The 12,567-nt window shown below is 46.4% G+C and overlaps 1 protein-coding gene across 1 annotated transcript; it reads right to left on the bottom strand.

Moving 5' to 3' along the window:
• Positions 1–2,369: 2,369 nt before the first annotated feature.
• On the bottom strand, positions 2,370–8,241 carry LOC142837183 (uncharacterized protein C2orf78 homolog). The gene is made up of 3 exons (XM_075952144.1): positions 8,235–8,241; positions 5,974–6,249; positions 2,370–4,237 (listed from the first exon to the last, which is right to left on the bottom strand). The coding sequence occupies exons 1-3, from the start codon at positions 8,239–8,241 to the stop codon at positions 2,370–2,372; spliced, it is 2,151 nt and encodes a 716-aa protein (XP_075808259.1).
• Positions 8,242–12,567: the final 4,326 nt, after the last annotated feature.

Raw genomic sequence — 12,567 nt, 5'->3', positions numbered from 1 at the left:
TCAGAAAGGAAGGTGCTTTCCCCTGTGATTTTGGTGCATTCCTTTAGTCCCAGCACTCTTGAGGCAGGGACACAGGCAAAGGCATTACAAAGGCAGTGTCAGGCATATCTTTGTGATTTCAAGGCTAGCCTGATTAGTGAGGTCAGTTCCCAAATATTCAGTGATATGAAGAGAAACATTGTCTCAAGAAACTAAACTTATAAATAAATTAATTCTATTTCTTATGTGTCACCCCATACAAGGTTAATGGCATATGCCTCAGAGGACAATGTGTTACAAACTCTGAAACAGTTAGAGCACAGAATAGTGCAAGGAGGTTAAGATTCAGGGACAGGTCAGGATGGAGGAAAATATCAGGCGATCAAATGTCAGTTGATCAATGGTTGCTCAGGGAAGTAAAGGATTCTTTGCCAGCAAGAGAAGCCATTATTTGAGGGTTTTTTCTTGAAAACCAAGTGAAATCTTTGCTACTGATAGCTCAGTTAGAAGATTAATATCTAGATGATTTAGAATTAAATAAGTAAATCATAAGAAAGAAGACAACACAGGTATTAAAGGGGATAGAAAAAGACTGTTCTCATAGATTTTGGAAAAACTGAGGGTGAGTACATCCAAATGTTCTGATTCAGGAGGAATCAGGGAAATGCATAGTGAACCTCCAGTGGATGCCATTCAAGGCCGACTAGAAAAAGTGACCAATGCTGCTAATGGGAATTCACAGTGAGGAATGCTATCTACTGCTGCTGGGGATTGGACGTTTTCCATCCTGACTGGCTGTCAGTGTTCCGGGACCACCAAAGCCTGCATCTGGACCACCCCATGGTTCATGTGCACCTTCCCAAAGAACTCGGGACATTAGAGAGGCACTTGCCCGTCAGTGTTGATTGCAGCACTGTCTACAGTACATCAGGGAACCAGGCGTGGTGTCCAACAGTGTTTCCATGGGTGAAAAACATGTGATGTTCGTAGACAGTCAAGTCTTTGCAGCAATAGAGAGGCTAAGGTTATGTTGTTTGCATTATGTGTACTCAACTTGGGTGTGATGAGATGGCTTCTTAGACAAGAACACTTGATTTTCTCGCAGAGTCCCCAGGTCGAATTCAGAGCACCTCATGATGGTTTTCAGTCTCTCTTAATTCCAGACTCCAGAGACCTGATGCCCAGATTTGGCCTCTGTGAGCACTCCACACATTTGTTACACAGTAGCTCTTGTGGACAACACACACACACACACACACACACACACACACACACACACACACACACGAGAAATGAACATGTTAAATGGATAATTTCAAAGATTGATACAATTTGAGATAAACCCAGTAATCCAAATCAACCCATATCAGAAAGATACTTGCCTTGAAGAATTTCTTTCAAGGTAGGATCTTGATTATGCATACATGGACTCTATGTTTCATATCATGAAAATGCAGGCAGATCTCTATGGCAGAGTACTGATGTTTAAAGGGCTCGTGTTTGAGGTTCATAATGGGAGAAAGTGTGGTGACAGCAGGAGTGTGTTCAGTTTACAGTATACACTCTAGGAAACCTACCATGTTTAGTAACTCTGACCCGGATAATCACACAGAAACCACATTAATTACAGTACTGTTCGGCCAATGACCCCAGCATATTCCTGGCTAACTCTAACATCTTAATAAAGCCAAGTAATATTAATCTGTTCTCACCGTGAGTCTGTGACCTATTGGCAATGTTCTGGCATTCAGGCATCTTTCTCCTTCGGCAGCTACATGGCATCTTTTTGAGTTTGCCTGCTTTCTCTCTATATCTCAGCTCGAATTTCCTACCTAGCTTTGACCTGCTCAGTCATTGGCTGAAACAGCTTTACTCATTAATGACCAATGGTAATAAAACATATTCACAGCATACAGAGGGGACTTCCACATCATCCTAGGATCCTGAAAATTAAAGTCCAGGAAAATAATCTTATTGCCACTAGAGCTTTTTGCTACAGCTTTAACATTAAATAAGTAGTACCACTGACTTATAGCATATGTTGTATCTATGTAACATGTATTATTACATAACTAGGAAACATAAATTAATAATAGTAAAGTTCTAAGGAAGACATCAAAGCCCTCTCTATATACTCATGGATAAAATCACAGTCTTAAGTTTCTACAGTCAATTATAGTGTCTTCAAATATTTATAAATTTATAAACTATGTCTTTCCATTCATATATATGCATATATCTAAATATTATTCTGCATTACTATGTATGTATCTACATATCTACACATTAGGCTAAGCCTCTAAACTTCATGTATGCATGAATATCTATGTGTATCTACATCTTACCTGTGTATGATGAACAGCGTTGTGTCCCAAAGGTTTGGGCAGCACTTACACTGCATAGCCATAATATCTCGAAATTTCCATATCTTTCTCCCTCTGAAGGAAAAGCTGTGGTTTTCCCAGGGAGGTACCCTTGGCAGCATTCTCTCGCTCCTGTTGAGCCCGCCTCTTCATGGCCTCCCTCTCTGGCCTCTGCTCTTCAGTGATGGGCTGTGAGATGACTGGCCCTGGAATGTCCACTTTCCTCCATGGGATGGGTTGGCAACTGAAGTCTAGCAGCAGGTATTGGGTTTTAGCTTTGGGAGATGAGAGGGCCTTGTTGCTGGCAGCAGAAAGAGGCTCCCTGTGGAGTGAAGTGTGAGATGATGCTCTGTAGGGTGCAGGCAAAGAGGCAGCCGGCTGAGGCCCAGGGCAAGACTGGATGGGCTTGGTTATGTTGGCTCGTGTGGCACTGGTGCCGTTTGGCAGAGCTGGCTTGTCAGAGGCCATCAGTGATGTGCTGGCAGGAGCTGGTTGGGATGGCTTGAGCGTGGGAGGCTGAGCTGAGTGGGAGTGAGGCCTCACTGGGTAAGCCACAGTGGGCCTGCGTGAAGCCAGGCAGAGGAGCTTTCTAGAAACAGGTTTGGTTTGAGGCTTGTCCAGGACTGGGAAAGGCAGAGGTACTAACTTGACCTTCCCAGGTTGGGGAAGCTCATACTGGGATGGAGATGGATACCGCTTGGGAGCACTGCTCCCTGGTCTCTGAATCTTGCCCAGGCTTTTGTCAAGGCTTTGGCCCTCACGTGGCATATCCAGCAGTGATGTGGTATCAGGACCCGTCCTGGGATCTTTGTTGCTGCTGAAGTTCAGCAGAGCCCGGGAGGAGGAGATGCCAGTTTTCCTCTCACTCTTCTTCCCCAGTGGGTGAAAGACCTGCACGGACTCCAGCATGTGCATGCCGAGGTGAGTTCGAGGCTTCTTAAAGCTGTCATGGCTGAGCTCAGGTGGATTCCTCTTCCTCTTGGTCTTGGGGATGGCGGGCTTCTCTTTTGCCTTGACTCTGTGACTTGATGGCTTCAGCTCCTGTGTTTTCTTGGAGCCGTTTTCTCTGGTCTCTTTGGCCTTTTCTTTCCCCTGTGCTCTTGCTACGCTGGGCCTCTTGGGTACAAATATCTGAGATTTGCTCTGCACGTGGTTGGCCGTGTTGTCTATGGTCCCAGGATCATCTTCCTTCAGCATATCCTCGTGATGGGTTCTGGCCTGAAGAGTTCCATGAAACACATCAGAGACTTTCTGGCTTTTCTTTTTGCCTAGTTCAGATAGTCCATTAAAGATGCTGGTGCGTGACTGGGCCTGATCCCTCCTGATGTCTTTGGAGTCTTTGGTTTGGCTTGCTGTGTGATCTTCCATTTGGTCAAGGTCAGTGATGGAGTTTAAGAGTTGGGGAAGGTGAATATCTGCCACCAGAGTAGTCATGTCTGTAAAGTCATTGCTAGACTCCATGACACTCTGCAGAGCCTCAGGGTCTTCCAGACCAAGGCCATTGTTTCCCAAAGTGGCATTTTGAGAAGCTAGCTTCTGCCTCAGGCTCCCAACATCACTGTAGTTGAAGGGCTGCTGCATGCCAGGGTGTGCTGAAGGGAGGGGTGATGCGTCTTGGTTGCATTTTGTGCCCTCATAGGAATCCAGAGGTGTTGATTGCTCAGCATTCATCTCATCTGCATTGTTCTTCTGTGTCTTTTCCAGGCTTGGGGCTGGAGGCAAGGCCAGGAATTCAGAAGGACTGTGCATGAGGGCAGTTAATGACCTGTTCCCACTGACAGGTGCTGTCGTTGTCTGGGCATCCTGGGTGCAGGCATTGCCGAGGTCAGGACTCTGTAGCAGACACAGTGTCTGCTCTGAAGGTGTCAATCCCAGGGTCATCTCCCTCTCCACCACTGAAAGAGAGGAAGTTCAATATCAGTGCCTGGTAAGTGAGATGCTACCCCCCCTTTCAGTGCACCTGAGCACTGAGGCTCCTGCAGCAGTGTTACAGGCATTGCTATGAGTTCTGCTGGAGGAGCAGGGAAAGCAGCCCTCTTTGGAGACACATAGTAACTACTCATTTGTTTCTCATGACCGTGTGATATCATGTTTTCTTTTGTGATTGTGTGGTGTGTACATGCTTAGTGATCATGGGGAGGTGGTAGAATTCCTTGGTGTGTGCTCTTCCCTGTCTCCCATATTTTCCTTTGGAACAGTGCCTCTCATTGCCTTGGAAGTTTGCTCTGAGACAGGTTGTGTTGTTCACTATTTCCTAATCTTACTCATCTCTACCAGTTTCTTTCTGTTCATTGTATTACTCATATGGCCTTGAAGCCTGGATTTTTATATGAGTTTAGGTATCCATATCAGTTCCTCAATTCTGAAAGGCAAGCAGTTCAAAAGCCCTGATATTCCTTAAGCTCCACATTTCACAGATTTTTTTGTTAGTGATGCGAAAATGTAAGACTGTAGTAGCTTTTAGCTTCAACTTTGTAACAGAGAACATGTCTACATAGTCTTGGCCTTGGGTCACTGCTGAAGATTCAGAAAGAAAAAGAAAAAGAGAAAGAGAAAGTGGAAGAGAGATCTAGAGGAAGAAAAGAGACAGAGACAAAGACAGAGAGAGGTTGAGCGAGACAGATAGGGCTAGATGCTTCATTCCTACTTATCAATATTACACAGGTCAAAGCAAACTGTCACTACATCTTAAGTGTTAGAGAATGTCACTAGCAGACACTAGGAGTGTGGGAGAAGACCTCCTCTAGGTCAGATTCAGGGTTCCATTTCTCTCGATACTAGTTTCAACTCAGGGGAAACTTAGTGATACAAAAACAGAAAAAAAATTCTTGGTGACATCTAGAAACTGGAGACATAGATTAGGAAGGAGGTGATTTTAGTGAGCTGGTACGTGGGGCTGATTAGCCTTGGCAGTGAAATGCGTTCCTGTGGTGTGGTCCTTGGACATGTCTAATGAAGGTTGAATGTCACTCACTTTCCTGTATTCTCTCTCATTATAGAGACTGAATATAGGGGTAATAAGCCTGAGCCACAGCCAACATGTCAGGACTCCCATTCTTCCTCTGTGTGGACATCCACTTCTGAAAGGTAGAGCTGTGTCTCGTCTGAGGGCTGATCTCACACCTCTCCTCCTGGCTTTACTCACCTTGAAGACTGGTGTCTGGCATGGTTTGAGCAGATGTGGGCCAGTAGATGGGAGAGGTGGAGAAAGGTGTTTGGATGTTCATTGGCTGAATCTCCTGTAGTGCCATCACCATCTCTGGGTGCAGAGAGGAAGCCTGATTCCCAGAGCAGGACACAGAGCCATAGGCCTGCTGGCACTGCCAGAATTCTTCAGCCATCGGAGGACCCAGGCTGTTCTGGTCATAATAATAGACCTGACTTCCATGCAGGTAGCAAGGTGCCAGGATATATCGTTGATCTGGTAGATTTGATGGCGTTGCCTGTACAAGGCAGGCAGACAGTGTTGGATAGGATGGTGGTAATGCATTGATATGGAAAGTGTTATCACACTGGGCTGTTATAGACCGAGACGAGGGGGTGGTATTCTGGTCAATGACAGTTAAAGGGGCATCCAGGAACGGAGCTTCCCTTCTGGTGGTGCTTTCTCTGAGATCCCAGTGGAGAACACTTGGATAGAAAAATGTCGAAGTAGAGATCTGGTTCTGGTCAGTTGGCTTAGTCAGCATGGTCGTGCCAACTCGTTGGTAAAGACAGGCACTGTCCGTGAGCTGCTGGCAGCATGTGCTGGAGTCTGATGACAGGAGCCATGCTGAGCTCACAGCTGGGGTACAGACCCCATAGAAATTGCACACACTTCCTGCTGAGGGTGTGGCATTCCTCAGCACAGGCACAGAGGGCTGCAGAGCACATTCTGTCCCAGTGAAAGGTGCACTTTGGCAATTTTCTGTAGGAAGCAAGAAGAGAGTTGGAAAAATTTGAGATGGAAGCTTTCTATCCCCTGGGAGGGACTGTGTTATCTCCAGGTTGTACTGAGTGGGAGAGTCTAGCACCTATGTTCCCTTACATATCTCAAGCAAATGGGTTAAGATCGATCGGTGGTGCTATGTAGGATGACAATCACTAGATGAACTGTCTGCTTTTTCCTGTGTGGGCATGGAAATCCTGGTCAATCTGCCTTAATCCTCACTCAGATCTAGACACGATGCTCCTTTTTCCTGATTGTAATATAATAATGCCTGTTGGGAGACTTCCTTGCAAATATATTCTACAACAGAGGTTATTATTGGGAAGAGACCCATAGGCATATTCCATACCTGGAACTTTGTCCTGTTCTCTGCAGATCTTACAGTATAGAGTGACCTAAACTCACTCTACGTTGATCAGTCTGGCTTTGAAATCACACAGACAGGTCTGCTGCTGCCTCTAAAGTGCTGGTGCTGGAGCCCCTGCCATGACCACCAGGCCAATCTCTATTTTATTGAGTTTTTTTTTCTGAAATGATGTTTAACAAATGTGTAAGGAATTTAGGTAATTATTCCTTTCCCCTCTCTCTTTTTTCCCCCTTGGATTTCTTGTATAAATAGGATCTCTTATAATTTCATAACTTTCAAGCATTATTCAAATATGATTTCAGAAATACAACCTACTGACAACATTTCTTCTTGTTTGCACCAGTTTAGTGTGTCCTCTTGAGAATGCTAATGTTTTATGGGGTTCATCTCTGAATATGATTGCTTCTCAATTTAATATCTGTTGATTAAATTGTTTTCTTAACAGCTCCTCAATAACTGTTAATTTTTATATCTCTTCTAAGGGGGAATCCTTGTGAGAATCCCCTCCCCCACAACAGCGTGTCAGTTGCCATGGTCAGACTCTAACTGACTGGACTTCGCAGCCCCAGTTGATCCTATCCAACACCACCAGTGCACATGAGACATGGGGAACTGGGCAGAAAGTGGTCTGGATGGAGTGCAAGAGTAGGGACCAGATCAGGATATTCTTTCTATATGTGCCAGGGAACCTTTGTACAGACTAATCTGAACAGTTACGTTTGGTTAAACATGGCTTGGGAAATGACAATGCCTTGTCTGTTTTGATTATAATCTGGTCGTCTTCAACATTGTGTTCTAAACTACCATTGTTGACCACCAGGGTCCCCTCTGCAGTGTGCCTTCATATATTTATATACTTTTAGACCCGTACTGTGTTTGCCCCCTTCCCTGACTTCCTGTGGGTCTGTCCTTCCAGCAACACTGTCAATATTTCTTTCAGTACAACAACTGCCTTCTCAGATTCCACAATCGTCTTATTCTCTTCCACTCTCCATGTTTAATCCAGGGAAGTCCAAGTAACTGCACACCATGGCAGTCGCCATTTTGTCCATAGTCAATATTCATTTGGTGAGTATAGAGAGAGGCCAGTGTAGAGCTAGTTAGACTTGAACTGACCTCCATCCCACCCAGTTCTCTCTATGTTGTGATTATAGTTGTGTGCCACCATCCGTGGTGTGACCGATACTGTTAGAGTCGCCCTGAATTTTAAACTAAGACTGGAAACAGTAGTGGGGGGAGACTGTCTCATCAGTGGTGTGGAGTGCTAGATCTCTGCGTGCCTTGTTCATTTTCCTGTGTCTCTGTAGTTTAATACCATCCAAAAGGGCCTGATTTTATTCCCTGGTCACTTTCCTCTGAAAACCCAACAGTACAGACCCCAAGCATAGTGACACTGTTCACTCCTTGAGGTGGATGGAAAACACTTGAGAATAAACTTTCTGTCTAAAATCACATACTTAGTAAGAACCAAAGCTAAATGTGACATTCAAATCTAGATATCTATATCAACATCAATACTATCCACATTCAGCAAAGATTTACTAGTATAGTAAAAGTCAGTGGAGAGGATCACATGTTTTAAAGTCTCTTTCCTTACCTGACATGGTCAAGGGGAGAGGATTAGCAATCCAAAGAACAATGGAGCAAGATAATCGGTCGGCTTTGTCTGATCAGCTGACCTCAGTGGCAAGTGTGTCCAGTATCAGACAGCACTCACTGGTCACTGGTCACCTGGACCTGTGATGATCCAAATTTGTTTACATTCATCACCATGGAAACACCAAGATTCTACCAGGTGCTGGTAGGGTTGGAGGGAGAATGATGTCATAAATGAGGCAACAGCCAATGGGAAGGCTCGATTCCTAACTAGAAGATGGGATTGGTTGGAGAAGATGCCAGGAGACCAACAGTAGCCTTGGAGGCTGGGGTGTGGGCTACTGAAAGAGGCAATCAAGGCATGGACGTGCCACTTCCCATGGCGTTTAGTCTAGGCTATCATGGCAGTGCTCTTATATGGTTCACTGATGAAGCAGTGTATAATGTACATATAATGGGTCACCTTCCAACAGAAAGTGTCCCATCAGCCAACACTTACATACAGTGAGTAGTCTTGGGCAGGAGGGAGAACTGCTGTTGAGGGAACTCAGGTGATAGGCCATTCCAGTCCGTCTGGCTTTTGTGCCATCAGCATCTGTCCATGACCCAAGGAAGAGATCAAAGTGTTCCTTTGTGACTATGTGCAAGGTCAGGGCTCGGTGTGCTGCGTGCATGTTGATGAACACTAAGACACTTGTCTTCTTGTTGCTTCTGTTATTCTTTTTTGTCTTGTTTGTCTGTCTGCGAGATTAGAGAGTGGAGACTTTACGCGAGACACCCGGCGATGCGGGGTTAGGACGGAGACACAGACACGCGACCGTCCCACGTGGGTGCACTTTAATGTTGGGGTAACAACAAGTAAGGGACAGGAGTGCAGAGACGAAAGGAGAGAGGGGCAGAGAGAGAGAGAGAGCTCGTGGTGACCCCTGTTTTTAACGGGGAACACACGGGCGTCTGGCAGAAATGCCCTGCGCCTTTGCGGCTTCCAGTCCAGGGGGATGCTGGGAGCTGTAGTCTGCAAAAGGAACAACATTTCACCCTTTTGGTTTTATTAAAAAAAATTGTGGGGGGTCTTAAAGGGTAGGGAATGGGGGCGTAGCCCGGTCTCTCATGACTGCTTCCTGCTGGCTTTGGGCGTCGAGGGATCCAGGGAGTGTCCAGTTATTCTGACGATGTCCTTTGGGCGTCGAGGGATCCAGGGAGTGTCCGATTATTCTGGCGATGTCCTGTTGGTTATGTCCTGTTTGCAGGCTTTTAAAGGTGGCTGACTGAAGAAATCACATCTGTCTGGCTCCTCCTGAGTATCTGGGTCATAGTTATGTTGCTGGAAGACAAAAGTCGCATTAGTAGAGAGAAAAAAATTAAAGGGGAGAGGAGGTTTGGGAGGAGGTTTGGAAAATTAAAGGGGAAATTTGGGGTGGAGGAGTTTTTGGAGGTCTGGGGTTAAGAATGATAAAAAATTAAATGATACTTATTCCGTTAATGATCTGCTTGTGTTTGATTTGTTTAGGTGGGTCGGGCTGGCTTCCTAGAGCTTAAAGAAAGTGTCTTAAAAGAAAATAGCTTTTAACCGTATACTCCTTAACATTTCAGGGGTCACTGCTGCAGTCAGCGACTGACCTGTTATGTCAAGGAACTTTGTTAAGAATCTGCTTACCGCCTGAGCCCTTGACTCCGTACTTGATGATGATATCTGTAACGGCAGCTGGATGGTTATTTAGGAATTTAAAGAAGGGAGGGTGTGTTAACACAGGAGGATTAAGTGACGGATGGGACCACTGTTTCCCTTAGACTGGAGTCGAGGGGGCTGAACCTGATATCCTTTGGAACTTAAGAGAACAAGGTCCTGTCTGAGTTACCGTGTATGAAGGATTATCTTGAGCCGTGGAGATGAACAGTTTAAGATGTGACAGGTGAATCCAATGGGGAATTCCTTCAAGCTTGGCAGCTGTGGGGGTTAGAAGAATTTCTCTGAGAGAACCCTGCCATTTAGGGGAAAGAGGTGAGGGACGTTGGCCTGGAGGTGAGAGTAATACCTTATCTCCTATTTTAACCGGCGTTGGACATGTATTAGCACATGGTTGAGGTAATGAGTGATCTGTGAAGTCCCACAGTAGCGAAGGTAAGTGGAAAAGGAGGGGAGTGAGCAGGTGATCAGGAAGGGGAGAGAGAGGTTCCCGATGAGAGGCTGGGGGTTAAAACCGGCCGCCCATACATGAGTTCAAAGGGTGAAATGAAAAGGGGGCCCTTTGTGAGAGCCCAAAGCCTGAGAAGAGCAAGGGACAGAAGGCTTACCCAGTCGAGGTCCAGTTCCTGTGACATCTTAACGAGAGCTTCCTTTAAAGAGCAGTTAGTCCGTTCTACCTTACCTGAAGACTGAGGGTGGTACAGTGTGTGGAAGTTCCAGGGGATTACAAGTGCCCTAGACAGATTTTGAGAAATCTGGGAAGTAAACTCTGGGCCATTATCTTTTGGCAGATCTGACAGGGGGCTGCTGTGGCTTTTAGGAACCTGATATCCTTAGGTGTGGGTGTTTTAACAACGGGAGAATGGTGATCAGTGACAGCGGGAGCCTAGAGGGGCTTTGGCAGATCGAGGGGGCGGAGCAGGGTGGGGAGGAGACTGAGAGGAGTCTGAAGATGCTTTTGTCTGTCTGTGTGACCTGTGGCAGGGGGAAGCCTCCAGCTGCTTGCATGACCTGTTGGACGAATATTTATGAGGGACTCTATCGGAGGGGCTATGCGAAGTCCTTGTAGATCTGGAATGGGACTTTCTTGGGGATCTGGAAGGGGAACGTTTAGAGGTGTTAGGTGCGTCCTTCCTGTGCCTAGAAGAGACCTTGGAGGAAAGAGGGATGGGTAGGCTGTTGCTGTCACTCGACTGGGGAGAGCGAGAGCGAGTGGCCCCTCGAGGCCGGGGGTGGTGGTGGTGGAGGTTTGTCCGCGGGATCCATGGCGGGAGCAGAGGGTTCCTGGAGGGATGGCATTGATAAGAACATGTGTGCAGGTGAACAGTGAGAGGCAACGGAGGGGTCAATCTTAATGGCCATGTAGAAAAATGCCATAATGTACATCATTTCTTTCCATTTAGCTGAACGGTGACAGAAGTTAGCCAATTCCTGTAAAATATCGGGGTCAAATGAACCCTGAGAAGGCCACCTGAAGGAACCCTGTAAATTGTACTTTGGCCAAGTTTTAGAGCAAAGATGGATTAATGTATATCACGGAGGGAATTAGGGCATGAGGTTTCAGAGCTTCCAGCAGCTGCCCCAATGGGGAGGCCAGGGGAACCGTTTGAGAAGGCTTAGCACCCATGGCTATTACCGTGAAACTATCCGCAGATGGCACAGGGAGGTGCCACGAACAAAGCAGCCCTAATTACAGGCGTCCGAGCAACCAGGGGGCCTTGCTATAGCCTAACTGACCCGAACCGAGCTTCCGATGGGGAACAATCCCGGCTAGGAGGAGGCAGTTAAGCCTTTGGGGGCTGCCTGTTGCAGCTGAGAGGCGCTCGCCCCGTAGGGAGCCCGTAAAGAGGACAGAAAAGCGATCAGAAAGAAAACAGAAAAAGATAGAACTGGGAGCTCCGAGCTCCCAGGTGCAGATAAAAAAAACAGGTCTAGCTAGCCAAGGGTGGAAGGCCGGGTGGAGGGGGGAGGAGTCGGCAACCTTACCCACTATGCACCAAAGAGAGCCGGGACCTCTCTGGGCTTAATGGGAAGGCGATCCAACCCAGGTGAACTCACGAATTAGTCGCTCTTGGTTCCAGATGGCTGCATTGAACACGTGGGGGAGGTCACAGGTTGTTGGTCCTGACCTTGTCCCGGGGGAGGCCCCAAGCTCTGGGAGGCGCCAAAAGCCCAGAGTAAAGGCCTCAGGCGAGGGCACCGGGACAGAAAGGTTACCGTGTCGAAGATGGCACCAAAAACATGATATTCTTTTGATCTTAGTCATTCTGACAGGTGTAAGATGGTATCTCAGAGTTATTTTGATTTTCATTTCCCTGACTGCTAAGGATGTTGAACATTCATATTTATCCCCAAGCACAAAACTCAAGTCTAAATGGATCAAAGACCTTAATATAAATCTGACCACACACAACCAAATAGAAGAGAAAGTGGGAAGTAGTCTTCAATGCATGGGCACGTGAGACCACTTCCTAAATATTACCCCAGTAGCACAGACCCTGAGAGCAACAATAAATAAATGGAACTTCCTGAAACTGAGAAACTTCTGTAAAGCAAAGGACACAGTCAATAAGAGGAAAAGGCAGCCTACTGAATGGGAAAAGATCTTCACCAACCCCACATCAGACAAAGGACTGATGTCCAAAAT

The sequence above is a fragment of the Microtus pennsylvanicus genome, chromosome 17, assembly GCF_037038515.1.
Source record: "Microtus pennsylvanicus isolate mMicPen1 chromosome 17, mMicPen1.hap1, whole genome shotgun sequence".
Lineage (NCBI taxonomy): Eukaryota > Metazoa > Chordata > Mammalia > Rodentia > Cricetidae > Microtus > Microtus pennsylvanicus.
The sequence above is the reverse complement of the archived record's forward strand: the minus strand, read 5'-3'. Positions and strand labels throughout refer to the sequence as shown.